The 15499-nt window shown below is 43.6% G+C and overlaps 1 protein-coding gene across 3 annotated transcripts in view; it reads left to right on the top strand.

The window, feature by feature from the left end:
• The first annotated feature begins 755 nt into the window (after nt 1-755).
• Nucleotides 756-15499, top strand: part of PDLIM4 (PDZ and LIM domain 4) — a 94150-nt gene continuing 79406 nt past the window's right edge. For all 3 annotated transcript variants that reach the window (XM_045027930.1, XM_045027929.1, XM_045027928.1), the window contains exon 1: nt 756-897. In XM_045027930.1, the coding sequence (XP_044883865.1) occupies nt 805-897 (93 nt within the window). In that variant the 5' untranslated portion in view covers nt 756-804. The remainder of the gene's footprint in view (nt 898-15499) is intronic.

Genomic DNA, 15499 nt, shown 5'->3' with positions numbered 1-15499 from the left:
GAGCTCCCCTAGGAGTGCAGCCGGGGGAGAGGAGAGGGGCACCTTTAGGGGGTTTGCAGAGAAAGGGGGGACACCCGTAGGAGTTAGCAGACACCTTAGGGAGGCAAGCTCCCCTAGCAGTGCAGGGGGGAGAGGGGGGACCCTTAGGGGGTGCAGCTCCCTAGTGCAGCCGGGGGGGAGGGGGGCACCCTTAGGGGGTTAGCTAGACGAGCTCCCCTAGGAGTGCAGCCGGGGGGGAGGCGGGGACCCTTAGGGGGTTAGCTGGACGAGCTCCCCTGGGAGTGCAGCCGGGGGGGAGGGGGGCACCCTTAGGGGGTTAGCTGGGCGAGCTCCCTAGGAGTGCAGCCGGGGGGGGGAGGGGGGCACCCTTAGGGGGTTAGCAGGACGAGCTCCCCTAGGAGTGCAGCCGGGGGGGAGGGGGGCACCCTTAGGGGGTTAGCTGGACGAGCTCCCCTGGGAGTGCAGCCGGGGGGGAGGAGGGGGGCACCCTTAGGGGATTAGCTGGGCGAGCTCCCCTAGGAGTGCAGCCGGGGGGGGGGCGCGCTCTCTCCCACTCTCCCGGCCTCTGGGCGCCGCTCCCCGGCCCGCTCCCGGCAGAGGCGGGCTCTGGCTCTCGGGAACCAGGCGGCCCCGTGCCCCGCCGGCGGCTCTGTCACCCGGGCCCCGGGCATGGACCCGCCCCCGGGCGGGGAGGGGGAGCGGGAGCGGAGACGTCAGGCGGGCCGGGGCTTGGCCGGCGCAGGGGCTGAGGCGAAGGGGCAGAGCGTTCCCGCCGCGTGCGCTCCCGGTCGCAGCGCGCCCAGCATGTCCCAGACAGTGGCTCTGACCGGCCCCTCGCCCTGGGGCTTCCGGCTGGTGGGGGGCAAGGACTTCAGCACCCCGCTGACCATCTCCAGGGTAAGCCCCGGCGCCCCCGCCGCAGCGAAGCGGGGCGCTCAGCTGGCCGGGGGGAGCAGCTCTCCAGTCCGCGGGCAGTTTGCACAGCTGCCCCCCGCCGAGCTGTTGGGGTGGTTTTTTGGTGGGGGGGCTGATGGGGAGCCGCAGCTCCGCACGCTGGGAATTGGGCTGCGGAGCTCAGCCGGGAAGCGCGGGGTTGCAGCTTGCGGGGGCACTGGGGTGGCAGAGACGGGGCTGCAGTGCCGGGTCCCCGCTGCACCGCCCCGGGCACGCACCCTCTCCCTGCCCGTGCTGGGTCCGGAGGGGACCGACGGGCGCGGGGCTCGCGGGCACGGTGGCTGCTGCACAAGCAGGTGGAGGGAGGCTGTGGGGAGTGGGCTGGATGCGCCGCTGGTCCCACCGACTGGCGGGTTCATTCATTGGTGTTAGGGGGGTTGTTTTGCATTGGTAGCCAGACCTTTGAGCGCTGAGGATTGTTCAGGGGGAAAAAAAAGGAGCTGGGTCAAACTCATCCCTGGTGTAACTCCACCGAAGTAGATGAAATTACACACCAGCTTGGAAACTTTCTGGAGGCTTTGTCTGCAGCGGGGGTTGGCAAAAATCCGTGCGATGCAGTTGGGCCTCAATTAAAATTGAGTTAACAGCCTGAAAAGTTGCATACCCCAGCCTCATGGTTTGGAGCGCCCATATAGGAAAGAAGAGTCAAGGGAGAGAAGTTGGTTTTGAACGTAGTTGATAAACGCTTACTTTTCATGGTGCAAACATACATGTTTTCTTGTATTCCTGATATGCCTTTGTTTTGTTTTACAATGAGATTTTTGTGAAAGGCAAACAAGTACAGTGTCAGTCACTAGGATCTTCTCTGCATAATGTGGCTGTGGTCTAGGGTGACCAGATAGCAAGTGTGAATAATCGGGATGGGGATGGGGGTAATAGGAGCCCATATTAACCCTCCCCCCCCCCAAATATCGGGACTGTCCCTATAAAATCCAGACATCTGGTCACCCTACTGTGGTCATACAATGGTTTAAAGCTTAGATCAAAGCCTCTTAAAAAGTAATGAGAGAGCCATCTCCTAAATTATTAATTCTTTGTTCACGTGCTGAGAAAGTAAAACAGTGCAGTATTTTCATGCGATAAGAGAACAATTGCAATGGCATTCCTTGTTCACCTGGAAGCACAAAGAAAGTGACATGTGACAGGTTGGCTGGGTAAACTATTATGTTGGGCCAAATTTGGCCTTCAGTTTCACTTCTAAAATCCCATTTATTCAAGTGGAATTTCAGGAGCAAGGTCAGGACAGAACTTGGCATTTTATGTCTTACAGGATTGCAAATATAATAATGACTAACTTGACTCACAGTAATTTACCATGCCAGTTAGTTGCTAGTTATCAAAAAGTAGTGTTTAATTTTCTTTAATAACCCTTTTGGGTTAAATTCATTTGGGATGAGCATTTATGTAGTATAATTTTAATAAATATGATAGAGTATATTTTTGCAGCATAAGCAGTTTAAAGTTTGTTGCTCTTTTCACAGTAGCCCTGTAAACTTATTTTTCCCCTCTGTACTTAGTATTGCATAAATCTGTCCTCCTTGAATTGGTGCAGCTGGATTTTAACTATCTAATTTATTCTATTCTCTATTTTCCTATAGACAGAGTCATTCAGTTATTTTAGTATATTGGTCAAAAAGACACTATGTATTGCATCTTTCATGTAAAAATATAAAATATTGTAACTGCCACTGGAAATATCAAGGTGCAGTTGGAGGAGAATAGACTCATGGAAATAAACATCTTTGAGTCTTCTATGGCATCTTTTAAATGAATATTTAAGATGAATTCTTAAAGTATTAAAATGCAGCCTGGGTATAAGTCAAAGAATAACTCTCTGTTCACTGCGTATTCTTTTCTAATATCTTAAAGGCTAAAACCTTGTTTTCCAAAGTTGTCATATTTATGTCAAATGCATTAAAAGTATCACTTGATGGTAATTAACATCTCTTCAGTTCTTTTCAGTAAATAACATGTATTTTTCCAGTTAACTCTGTCCAGTTTTTATATGTAAAGAAACTTCCTGTCCTATGCAGTAGAGAGATTAGTCAAGGGGATAGGTCCAACCCTGCAGTTTTTGTTTAGGTAGGTCTGACTGAAGTGAATGGGACCTGTACTTAAGTAAAGACTGCAGGACTGGGTCCAACACCCATTCCTGTGTTGCATAGTAACTATTGCGGTATCAAGTACTTATGTACGATACCATAGGGGTATGTTTGGGAAGTTTCTTTGTTTAAATACTGCTGCTGGCTTGAAACAACTTGTGCACATTTTTTAAAATCCTTAATAGGAATGTGTGCAGGTAAGTAGATGTATGATGGCCTGGATTAACAAGTGTGGTGCTCTGCTGAAGCATCTGAGTATCCTGTTCAGGGCTGTACCCTGAAAAGTGCAGAGTGCTCTCAGCTACCCAAACTGAAATCAATGGCAGATGAGAATCGCTGAGGAAGCATTCAGCACCCCCACAGGATTGAGCACATAGTTTTTGTGTTGGATTTGAATAGTAAGTTTCAGGATATCAGTCATGTGGTCATTTTACTGTTGGAATGAGTGAATAAATGCTCTACAGAATATTGATAGGCATTGCAAGGAGAAACAGCTGTTGGATTGCTTCCCCCCACATACAGAAATTGTTCACCAAATCTGTACTTGCCAGTAGGAGTCACTGCACAAAATGGAAGAGAGTAAATAGGGTTTAGGGAAAGCTATATGTGATTATAGAAACAAGCCATGTTTTTAAACTACTCAGTTTGTAATCTTGAAGTTACACACACTGCAAAGCTTTGCATGTTTGCTTTCATTTGGGGGTGTTTCTTATCACACGTTACTAGGATCTTTTGGTTTTATTTATTCATTTTTTTTAAAAAATGAAGGAAAAATGTAGCATGGTGAATAGCAAAGACAGTATTTGAGCAAAATATGTCTGTTAAACAAACATATGCTAGATGTGGCCAGAGGGGAAGTAATTGGCCTGCAGGCTTCAACACGTGTTTCATTAATTTTAGGAAGTCTGCTAACTTTCTCCCCTATTTTTATGAAATTTATCACAATTAAATACCTACCTGTCTCTTAGAGATCATAAAATATTTCTCTTGTGAAGATAAAATAACTAGTGTAAGTCAAAGCATGTTTTATTGTTACTTTGATGGAAATATTTTGTTTTACCATTATATTAGAAAAACCATAGAGCCTGACTTTGCAGCAGACAAGTAGCTTGCCAAATTCCTGATCTGATTCAGCAAATTTAGGAGCTAGAAATATAACTTTTTATTTCAGTGAACGGCAATATTTTACTTTAGTCCTAAGAGGTGTAACATATGTGATTAGCAATTGTATAGTATTTCATGTTATGTCATTCATTATACTTTATGTGTGGTTCTTTTAAAAACCAGTCAGACTTCAAGGGCTTGATCTTGCTCTGATTGAAATCAATGGCAAAACTTCCATTGACCTTCAGTCCCTAAGTACTCAAGCTTGCAAGGTGATGAGCAGTGCACCCTCAAAGCTAATGTGAGTCTAGGGTGCTCAGGACCTTGCAAGATTGGGCACTAAAATGTTAGCACTGAAAGAAGCATTATTGGCTTTGGGACTAATATCTGAAAATGGTAAAAATCAGGAAAGACACTCAGACACTTGGTAAAAACATCAGTGTTTTATTTTGGGGGTTGGACGAAAGGCTAAGCTTTGTAGCAGATTGCACTGTGATGCAGATGCTAAGTGTGAATTGCTGCACTCCTCTGGTAATACAGCTGTTATTATTCTTAGACAGTTGTTTTACATAGATTAAAAGGACATTGTCAGGTCAAATTAAGTCCCACTTTTAAGGATTACTGAAAATAAGCTTTTACAAAAGCACGGGCCAGTGAAATGTTTTGTTGTTGTTAATATTTATTTAAGTGGGAAGTTGTGATTTTTTTCCCCCAACTCAGATATTGTAACATTCTGCTAAGGCAAGATAATAGGAAATTAAATATGAATTGACTGTGAAGAAAAATTATTATTTTCCTTGTCCCCTTGTTGGTGCAAATACTAAAAAAAATAGCATATGTAGTGAAAACAAATCAGATTTCAAAAATACTTTTATTTTCAGTAATCGAAGGTGTTATCTGTAACAGAGAGCAATTTGTTTGTAAATATGGGGCCAAATCTTGGGTGCCCTTATGCAGTGAACTCTTACTGACTTTGGGTCAGAAAATCCTCTGTGGCAAAATGCACAGGAGGGGACTGTAGGAAAGAAAATCTCCACAAGAATCCTCTCCTAGTGTTCCTCCCACATTGCCCCATTTTGTGTGTGTGTGTGAGAGAGATATGACTGGAAATGTAAAGCCAGCAATTTACTGGGTGAAAACCACAAACGCAATAGGAGTCTCTGGGCTGCTAACTAGTTGGGCCAACTGAGTTTTGTCACTCCGTGTTGCCAACTCTCACAATTTCATTGCAAGTCCCATGACATTTGGTGTGTTTTTTAAAACTCCAGCTCATAGAGACGTGATTAGGCAAGAACCTAAACTTCATTTAAAACAAACGAGTTTCTAACATTCCTGATTACAGAGGAAGCTTGACACTATGACCTAAATGTTTTCTAAGAGTTCAGAAACCAGGAGGCAAGTAAAAAAGAACCTACATTATTGTCTTATGATTCTTTTTTGGGGATATCGACTTGTGATGTTGACTACATACTTAGGACTGAGAATACTGTTCTTATATGTGCCCTTTGATATCAATAGACTTTCCATCCTGACCATTCGTTTGATCTGCTGGCCACAACCTACTACCCAATCGCCAAGGACCCCACTTATTCACCTTCCCTTTCAGGCTTCCAGATAGTTCCATAGGTTTCTTACTACTTTCTCATAGTGCTTAAAATTCTCATCACTTCTCTGTTCACTTGTTAGGATGCTTAAAGTTTTCACTTGCAGACTGAAATTAGAGCCTCCCGTGTCCAAATACACGTTATGATGATGTAAGCCAGTGGTCCCCAACCTTTTCGTCTGGCGGGCGCCAGATGAAGGACCGTGGTGACCAGGGCCGGCTCCAGAGCCCAGCAGGGCAAGCACCCGCCTGGGGCGGCCCTTTCCCGGGGGGGCGGCAGGCTGGGCCGGCGGACCTGCCGCAGTCATGCCTGCGGGAGGTCCACCGGAGCCCCGGGAGCAGCGGACCTGCCGCAGGCATGACTGCGGAGGGGACGCTCGGCCGGCAGCTCCAGTGGACCTCCTGCAGGCATGACTGCGGATGGTTCGCTGGTCCCGCGGCTCGGATGGACCTCCCGCAGGCATGCCTGCGGCAGCTCAACCGGAGCCGCCGGACCAGCGAATCGCCCGCAGCTGCGGGAGGTCCAGCCGAGCCGCGCGACCAGCGGACCCTCCGCAGTCATGCCCGCGGGAGGTCTGCTGCTCCCGCGGCTCGGGGGCACCTCCCGGGCATGATTGCTTGGGGCGGCCAAATTTGTAGAGCCGCCCCTGGTGGTGACGGTCGAGCATCCTTTGGCGGCATTTCGGCGGCGACGCCTCTCGATGACTTCGCTTGTCGGCGGCAAGTGGCATCATCGAGAGGTGTCGCCGCCGAAATGCCGCCAAATTTGGGCAGCATTTCAGCGGATGCTCGCGGGCACCGCGTTGGGGACCCCTGATGTAAGCACTTCAGTTGGATATAGAAGTTAAAAAATATTATGCAAAGAAATGGAAACCCCACATAAAATCCACTAGATTATCTTTGTCTGTTGAAAACCAGGTAGATTTTTCACAACCCTGATCCCTCCTTGTGTGGATGTAATAGGTATGAGCCAGACCTTTAATAGGAGTTTATTTTAGGACAGAGGGAAGACTTCAGCATTTGTTCTACTATTTTGAATGTGACTAAGATGTCTCTAACCGCTAAAGACTTGATAATTTCATCCAGATTCCTCCTTCAGGATGAGACCCTCCATTGTTTATAACACACAAGTGTATTTGTGTCTGGTTTGTTTTATAAATCATTCAGCAAATAAGTATTTGGCTTTCTATGATGGCTAGACTACTAGGGAAAAGAATAATCTCCCTCTAGACTAGATAATTCACTTATTTTAATGGAATGCAAAAATACTGTTGCTGCTGTGAGAGCATACAGCAAGCAAATATAAGACAGCATTTTACACTTAGTTACGTAGGTGAGAACCCTTTAAGATTGCAGTTTATTTTTCAAAGTCCGTTGTGCCAAACTGGGTTTCACCAGTACAAATGAAGACAGAACTTGGCCTTTATATTCCAGTTCCATTAAGGTAACATTTAAAAACATAGGTGGAAACAAATGAAATTACTTGTGTGAATAAAGACTGAAGAATCAGACCCTAAAATACCTGTATTTATAGCATGGCCATGCAACATTCAAGGAGGAGACATTTTAACAGTGTACAAGTAGTTGAAGGTTGTAAACCCCAAGGAGGGAGAGGAGTTACTTAGGATATTATAGAGAAGAAAGCTAAAGATGGTCCCTCAAGGAAAGCTCTGGAAATGACTTCACATCATGTATTTAAAGCTGGTCTGGATTTAGCACTAAAAACATTAAATAATACTGTAGTGAACAGTCCTGCCCGGCCGGGCAGGGAGATGGATTGTATGACCTACTAGGTCTGTCTTCTATCTCTAACTTCCATGATAAATCATTACAGTTGCACAGATGATGCCGCTCAGGCTAGAGTTAAGTCCATTGTTTTCCAATAACTAGCTTCAGTTTGCTGGAAATTCGAAGAAAGATCGTGTGATCAATAACCACATATATTTCTTAAAGTTCATTTGTTTTTCTTGAAAATAGTTTTTCTATTTGATACACCTTAGGTCCACAAATATTATTACATAGAGTGGCCTGATCCTTCACATCAGCAGCAGCGGTTGCTCAGCGCCTTGTAGAATTGGACGCTATACCAGGAGGGTTTTAGTGAGGATCTCCATGAGATCAGAGCTACCTGTCATTATCCTCTGTCTAAAATTATTTGGAGCTTTACCTATGGTGCTGATTACTAGATTGCGTTAGAGGGGCCAGAACTCTAGCCTGCATGTTCAGTTAATGTTTGGGACAGTTTTTAAAATTTTACTCTTTACATTTAATTTAAAAAAAATAATATTTTAAAAGGAGGAGAGATGTAGGAAGGGTAGATTTGGGTATGTGTGATGGGGCGGGGGGGGGGGGCGTTCCACTTTACCATACCCATCTAGCCGCAAGAACTAAGTCATTTCACGTTTTCTCCTGTATGTCATCTGTGAAGCAGAAATTGGCAAGGCTGAGTTTAGCAATTTCAAACATATGTTGTACTGAAATGTACCCCCATGTTAGGTGCATCAGATTCATCACCACAATACCGGCACAATGCTGGGAATAGCATTTTTAGTGCAAGGCCTGCTTCCTGAGCCACGCGAGGAGGCACATCATCAGCTTTGTGATGCTTCACGCTGCGGCATATGGGCAAGTACAGCTGAGAGCGTGGTGCTGAGGGTAGAACGTTTTGTACTATCTCCCCCTTTGTGGAATTTACAGAGGTAACAGCTGTTTGAAGCTGGCCGAATGATTTGACAGATACTGTGCTAGAAATGAGACTTAAGATTGAATTAAGTTAGGATCTGGTTACTGTCAACTTCGCTTTCTTGGCTAATTCTAAGAATTGCAATTCAAACAAGTTGAACTTTATGGAAAATCAGTGTACTTCATATTTTAGTTTCAATTGCTAGGATGCTTCCTCTTTTTCATCCGCTGTGGTTTAATAACAGAAACAGAACCCTTCATTCAGCACCCTGCTTCCAGATTCTTGAAAGCACTTAACAGGCATAAAGCCTCTCAACGCTCTTAGGTGTAATAATATACAAAGTTGTATAGAAGTTAAGAGGTTTGGTTCCACTACAACTCAGTGGCAGAGCTGAGGTTATCTTATGTTTTTGTATAGTACCTATCACTGTGGTATTTAAGAGCTGAATAACAACCAGGAGTCATGGCTCTCTGATTTCCCGTCTAACCACTAGATACACACCCTGCCTGTAATTAAAATTATCATCTTATAAGTACAGCAGGCATATTTAAAATGCATTTGGATCATTTATGGCCCAGTCCTGTCCAACTCCTACTGAAGTCTATAGTATGTTTCTACTGAGTTCAGTCAGAGATGTCCCAAGCCCTTATGTCTGGAGCAAATGCAGATTTACTCCAATAAACAAATTACTCAAATTGTCCTGGGGAGCTTAGTATATTAGTTCCCCTGTTGATTTCTGGGAGTGCAGCAGAAAACACATTTTCAGTATTGCCTCATAATTATACAAAACAAATGAATGTATGAAAAAGAACATATTTATAATCTATTTTTGAATGATATAGCACTTACATGTTTGAATGTTGTGGTCATGCAGTCTTTAAAGAAAATTTAACAGCTCTAGGTTTTATTTTACATTCAGGAGAATATTTGTTGTGGTATAGGGTTAGAGGGTTGTAAAAGTTTCTGACAGAGCAGTTAAAAAAAAAAAGGGGTTGTTCTGGTCTATATGAATTTTGCTGTAGGGCTGCCTGATGATCACTCTGGGTATCATTACAATCCTGAGCCTTTTAAACACATTACTTAAAATGTATATGCCATTCATTATTGTGATGTAGCCTAATCACTGATGGGAGACCTAGGACCACCAAATGTATGTTTTCCCCTGAAGCCCTTCAAGTTAAGCCATTGTTTAGTTCCTTGGTTTTGTTTCAGATCTCTGCAACTCTGTTTGTATTTGATTATGCTTGTTTAATGTAGCTGGTACTATTTAATCTATTGCTGTAATCAGTTTTTGATTAGAGCTTCCAAATAGATTGAATTTGCTAAATGTGCATCATTCCTAAAACTAGTATTGCAAAGATAGCCTTTGCCAGATATATATCTCCTGTATGGCAGAACTAAGAGTTGGTAGCTGTTTCTTTTATTCAAAGTATATTTATATACACTCAATTTATAACAAACTAAAATGTAATTTAGAGTAAGTTGATCCTTTTGGCTATAAGGAAATCACTTTGTGTGTGTCAGGTGTTCTCATGTGTCTGTCCTAATGAGAACTAATTGTAAGATCTATCGAGAGCGAGAAACTTGGGCCATTGCAACTACATTTGTAATGACACTTAAAATTCATTTAAACTAAAGGTAAGAGCTAGTGGAATTAGATTTAATATATTTTTATTGCTTCCTAAATGTTTTGCCTTCAGATTTTATTAAATAGCCATGAGAGGAGAATAAAAATCTCTTGCTGTTCAGCTTTGGAGTTTGTTTAGAAGAAAATACCAGAGAGAGAGCCTAATGCTAATTACTCTAATCAAGCACACTAATAATCCAGGGTAGGAAACTAGGTGGAAGGAATGATTCATGTAGTTCCAGTCATACAAGGTCTGACCTTGGCTTGAGTTTAGCAAAATAAACCTAATGCACCCTAAAATACTGTAGCTCTTTGCCAGACTTGACAAAACAGAAAATGTTCTACACGTTCAGGGGGATTTACAGCATTTAAAAAATGTTAGTATAATGACAGCATTAGCTCTAAAATAAAATTTGAACTATTGCTCTGTTAAGACAGGTGTTGAGAGTTCTTGCGAAAAGACCTGTAGCCAAGAAGCTAGATACTTTGGAGCTATGTTTTATTAATCCAGTTTCTCCCTCTAACCAGTATCAAGATGGTTAGAATGACTTTCCCAATACTAAAACCAAGTACTAAAACCAAGTACAATGATATTTTTCTCTTTGTCATGTAGAGCATGATAGGCCCCATTGCAATCAGTACATTTGCAGGCGTATGCAAAGTATTTTAGAATTTCATCTCCCAGTGTGCTGGCTGTTACATTGCTGGTGGTGCAAAGTTTCATAGCGAGCCAAGGTTTGAGCACTGTGTTATTCAGTAGTGGTCTTTACACCCTCTAGAGAGAGAAATCTATCACTTTTGTGCATATATAAAAACAATATTTTTAGTATTTATATTTTGATGGGGAACAATACCACTAGGGTACCTACCCTGCTCTCCAAGAGCATTACTACCAATATAATATCCAAGCATCACAAAGTCCCTTTCAAAGTCCACGCCATTACTGATCCTTTTGCATGGAATGCACCAGTATGAAGGAGCTGTGCTGGCTCTTCCATGTTTCAAATTCATGTCTACCAGAACTTCCAAGGCATTTAGTGTCATTTGTGTGCAATCCAGAGTAAGGTTTCCGATATTTAAAAATACAGTAAAATCAACCTACATCTAGCTCCAGAACAGAAGGTTTCAAAAACATTTGTTAGCTCAAATACTGCATATTGCACAAGGACAGCGCCTCCACCCCTGCAGTCAATGGGCGTTTTAACTTTGCCTTCAGTGAGGTGTCTAGGCATCACATGATCAGTCTTCCCACTAGGGAAGGGGCAGTGATAGCTTGAAGGTAAATTGCAAATGTACCCATTCCTTGAACTTTCCTAATCAATTGCAACATAAATAAATGAATAAATCATGATTTTTTGTGTTTCTGCATCTACCTACCCTGATAAAGTGTTACTGTCACTACTCTTTGTTATTACTATCTAAAGGAGATTATATACACTTACCCCTCTGGTTGGGAAACCGGGTACTCTTCAGATAAAAAGCCATAAGCCGCTTCTGTGTGTCTCCTGTAAAGCACACAGGAGATTGCTCCAAAACTGCCCTAAAGCCAGACCACTTGCATTCCAGGAAGTGACTGGTGGGATGGAGGTTTCCAGTCAGTGCTGCAGGGGTAATACAGCTGCAGTTTGGTCCTGCTGCCATGAGTAGGAATGGCTCTGCTTGTTGTGGACTAGCAAAGGGGATTGATAAGGGGAAGCAAACTGTATCCGATACCTTTCAGGGTACCCTTGTTAGCAGCATTGTGGTGTCCAATTCGGAAGGGCCCATGTTTTAAAAGTATTTAATTACCTAAAGATGCAGCTAGGTGCCTTGTGGGATTTTCAGAAATGCCTGCTTGCCTGTCTGCATCTTTAGGGGCCCAAATACCTTTTAAAATGTGGCTTTGGGTAAACTTTCTTGAAGCAGCAGCTCTTAAACTGAAGTATAAATGCAGACTTATCACTTGCCTCCTATTGCTCAGTCACTGTCATTCTTAATTCTCTAACCTGATCAATTTATATAATAGGTTTGTGTAATTGATAGGTTTCAGTCATTCTCGGCCTTTTCCATCTTTGACCAAGGTGAGCCTCAAAGATCTGGACTGGGATTCAAACTGCAAGGAAGCCTGGATCTAGGTTTTGATTTGGATCCATCTGTATTTTGAATGTAAAACTATTTTCAAACATTTTGCAATCTCTCCATCCTGAATCTCTTAACCTACTTATTAATATGTCTTTGTTCTTACCAAATTTCTTTGTTGTGGGAAAGATGCACATGGATTGGAATGAAACCTCTTTACTCTCTCCCATGAACTATGCTAAAACTAAAAGCTCAATAAAATAAACAGGAAAATATTAAATGTGGTGGTGATGGGAATTGAGCTTCATTGGTAGATAGCTTAACTTTTGATTCTTCCTATTTAAAAATCTTGCTATAAGAAGTACTGCAGTGGTACATGGCCTGCTGTCTGAGGATAGAGCAAGTTCATTTGTTCTCTCTGATAGCTGTGAATTTTGTCAGCTGGTCAGATGTGGTCTTTCTAAGGCTTTGATCTGAGCCTTTTGATCATGCTTATAGAACTGTATGTTCCCCTAACTTGCCTATAACCAAGTCCCACTGATAGAGAGCAAAAAAGCAGTGTTGGAGAGCTGGGAAGACTGAATCTGTATCGTTCACTGGTGGCCCATGGGAACTCTTCTGAAAAGGTAATATAGCCCCAGGCTACAATGGAGCATCGCTCCCAGGAAGCTGGGGCAACCACCTGGGACCATGGAGCAGCCCTAGAAGGAGAGACCATCTACACAGATGGTCCAAGCCTGTAGCAGCTCTTGGGGGATCCACAGAATTTGGGTTGCAGGCCCCCTGCTCAGGGGATATTTGCCTTGCTCTTTGTGGAAGAATTTGGAGGACACTCTGGAAGAGGGAACCTTGCAGAGTTTTCCTCTGCCTTGGCCCCATTGCCATGGGTTTCACCATAGGTGGGGCACAATGGGACTCTCAGGCTTTGGCCCCCTCTGGTTGGTTCCTTGTTGTGCTGGGGAGTGTTGAGTTTGATCTCCTTGAGGGAAAGCATAAACTGTGTGTGTGTGTGTGTGTGTGTGTGTGTGTTTCAAGTGTAAACAGTGTCCTTAGGAAATCAAGTTGCGCATCTCCAAACTCCAAGCTCATTACAGTATAAGCAACAGTTGTTGGAGTGTTTTCTTTTACTGGCTTGATGTCAGACATGAGCACTTAGAAAGCATACGCAAACTCCAGTGGTCAGATAAGATAGTAACTGGTATTTTTGTTAAATCTCTTCCATAATATCTAATTATCCACTTAACTGTGTGTTTTCTCTTAACTAATGGGGTAATGTAGCTTGGCCTTGCGACACCACCCACAGCCAGGGTCATAAATTTGAAAGCAAACTCTCCACATTAGTCTCTGGGGAAGCAGACTTCACATCATGACGGAAATGTGTCAGTCTCCAGGGGAGAGAGCCGACCACTCCACACATCAGCAGCTGCAGGCAGCATCACAAAGAGACTCATTGATGCTGCTGCTCCCCCTGCTCTTGGAGGGAAGGAAGGTGGTGGGCGGGTGGCAGTTCTGAGAAAGAGGATGGGGATGTGTGTGAAAATTCTCTTAAACCCAACAACAGCTCAGTCTTTAGCTGAGCAAACATAACTTGTTCGTAATCATAACTGTATACCCCTTCTCCTGCCCCCCCAACCCAAATTAGCACCTCCTCTGGGTTTCTCAGCATTTCGTATTTTATCCATGAACATCTTAGCTCTGGGTTACGGACTCGCTTTTTTGGGGTCTTTCTTGTACAATGCAGAACATATTTAATAATTCATCTCTCAGGAGCTCATTCTCCCTTTTTCTGTCCCTGTGCTTGGTGCAGGAGCAAAGAAGTGTGCCACAGACAGTGGATTTATATTGGCTTTGCACAGACTCCTGGGTTTTTCAGCCCTTTTGTGCGAATGCCTGCTTCCTGGTATAAATTAGAGTGTCAGGGATGCTCTCTCAATTGCCCGTGGCCTTCTAGGGCCATCCAGCAGATGAGACCAGCCGGAGCACAGTGTGCTGTGGCTACACCTTCTCTCCTGGGTGCTAAGAGGAGGAGGGATATTGTAGAGCAAAGGGATGCTTGCTGGGACTGTTCTGCCCATAATTTTAATTCTAGTTTTGGAGGGCATTACAGATGACAGATGTTTCCAGTGTAGTTCATAAGGCAGACAACTGTGCTGTGTGATCACCTCAATAGTGAAACACGTGGAAGTTCTTGTGTTTTCATAGCTTTATTTATTTATTTTCAATCTCCGTACATTTGCACAGAAAACTTCCCCAGAAAACATTACTGGGCCAATGCAAATTAATAATACTTTACACCCTTATAGTACCTTCCAACTGAAAATTCACAAGTACTTTGCAAATATTGATCGGACGCCAGGCCTATATTAAAAAGTTAGGTCAACCCAGCTGCATTGCTCAGGGTGTGAAAATCCACACCCCTGAGTGACACAGTTGAGCCCTAAGCCTGGATCAAGCATGGCTGATCAGATATCTGCACTATGAATCAAACTAATTCCAGTGGGCTAGATAGGAATGCTGCCATATGGATTTATATTGGCTGACAATGTATCCAATTGGGGAGGGTATCTGGTGGGGGTAGTGCAGAGATTTTGAGTCCTGGCCAATGCCCTTTAACATCTTTGTTAATAGCGTTGCAGGGAGAGTGAATGGAATGTTAATGACACTTTCAGTTGACACTAAATACTGGTTGATTGTAGTGTTGTTGGTTCCAGGATATTAGAGAGACAAGGAGGGTGAGGTAATCTCTTTTACTGGATCAACTTCTGTTGGTGAAAGAGATAAGCTTTTGAGCTTACACACAGCTCTTCCTCAGGTCTCTCTGTACCTTTTCCAGACTGTCGCTGTGGCAGCGGGCAGTGTTTTTTCACACCCTGAGCGACATAAATTTTGCCAGCATAAGTGGTAAAGAAGACATGGCCTACGCTTGAAAGCTTGTCTCTCTCACTAACAGAAGTTGGTCCAGTAAAAGAGATTACCTCACCCACCTTGTCTCACTAAATACTGGCTAATTTAAAGGCCTCAAGTCAAAGTATTTAAAGATTTCTTTAAGCCCATAGTGTTTACAGTGTATTTGGCCTGAAGTCACTGTCAGTTCTTTACTGCTATGAATGGATATTGAGCTAAACATTAGCATCTGTGTACTAATGTTCTTTAGTGTGCTAGACAGCTTAGCACTGAATGCTGTGAAAAAATAGTGTCTTCCTGTGATCTGTGAATTACGTGCAAGTATTATATGACACATCCGACCTGAACTGTTTCCATGTAAAATGCATTCCTCTCACAAAATACATCATGGGTGTTGACCATCTGAAGAAGACAGGGTTCCTAAATCAAAGAATGTTAGTCACTGTTTTCAACTGGTTGTAAAA

This window comes from Mauremys mutica, chromosome 8, assembly GCF_020497125.1.
Source record: "Mauremys mutica isolate MM-2020 ecotype Southern chromosome 8, ASM2049712v1, whole genome shotgun sequence".
Classification (NCBI taxonomy): Eukaryota; Metazoa; Chordata; order Testudines; family Geoemydidae; genus Mauremys; species Mauremys mutica.
This window is presented reverse-complemented; position numbering and strand designations above follow the sequence as displayed.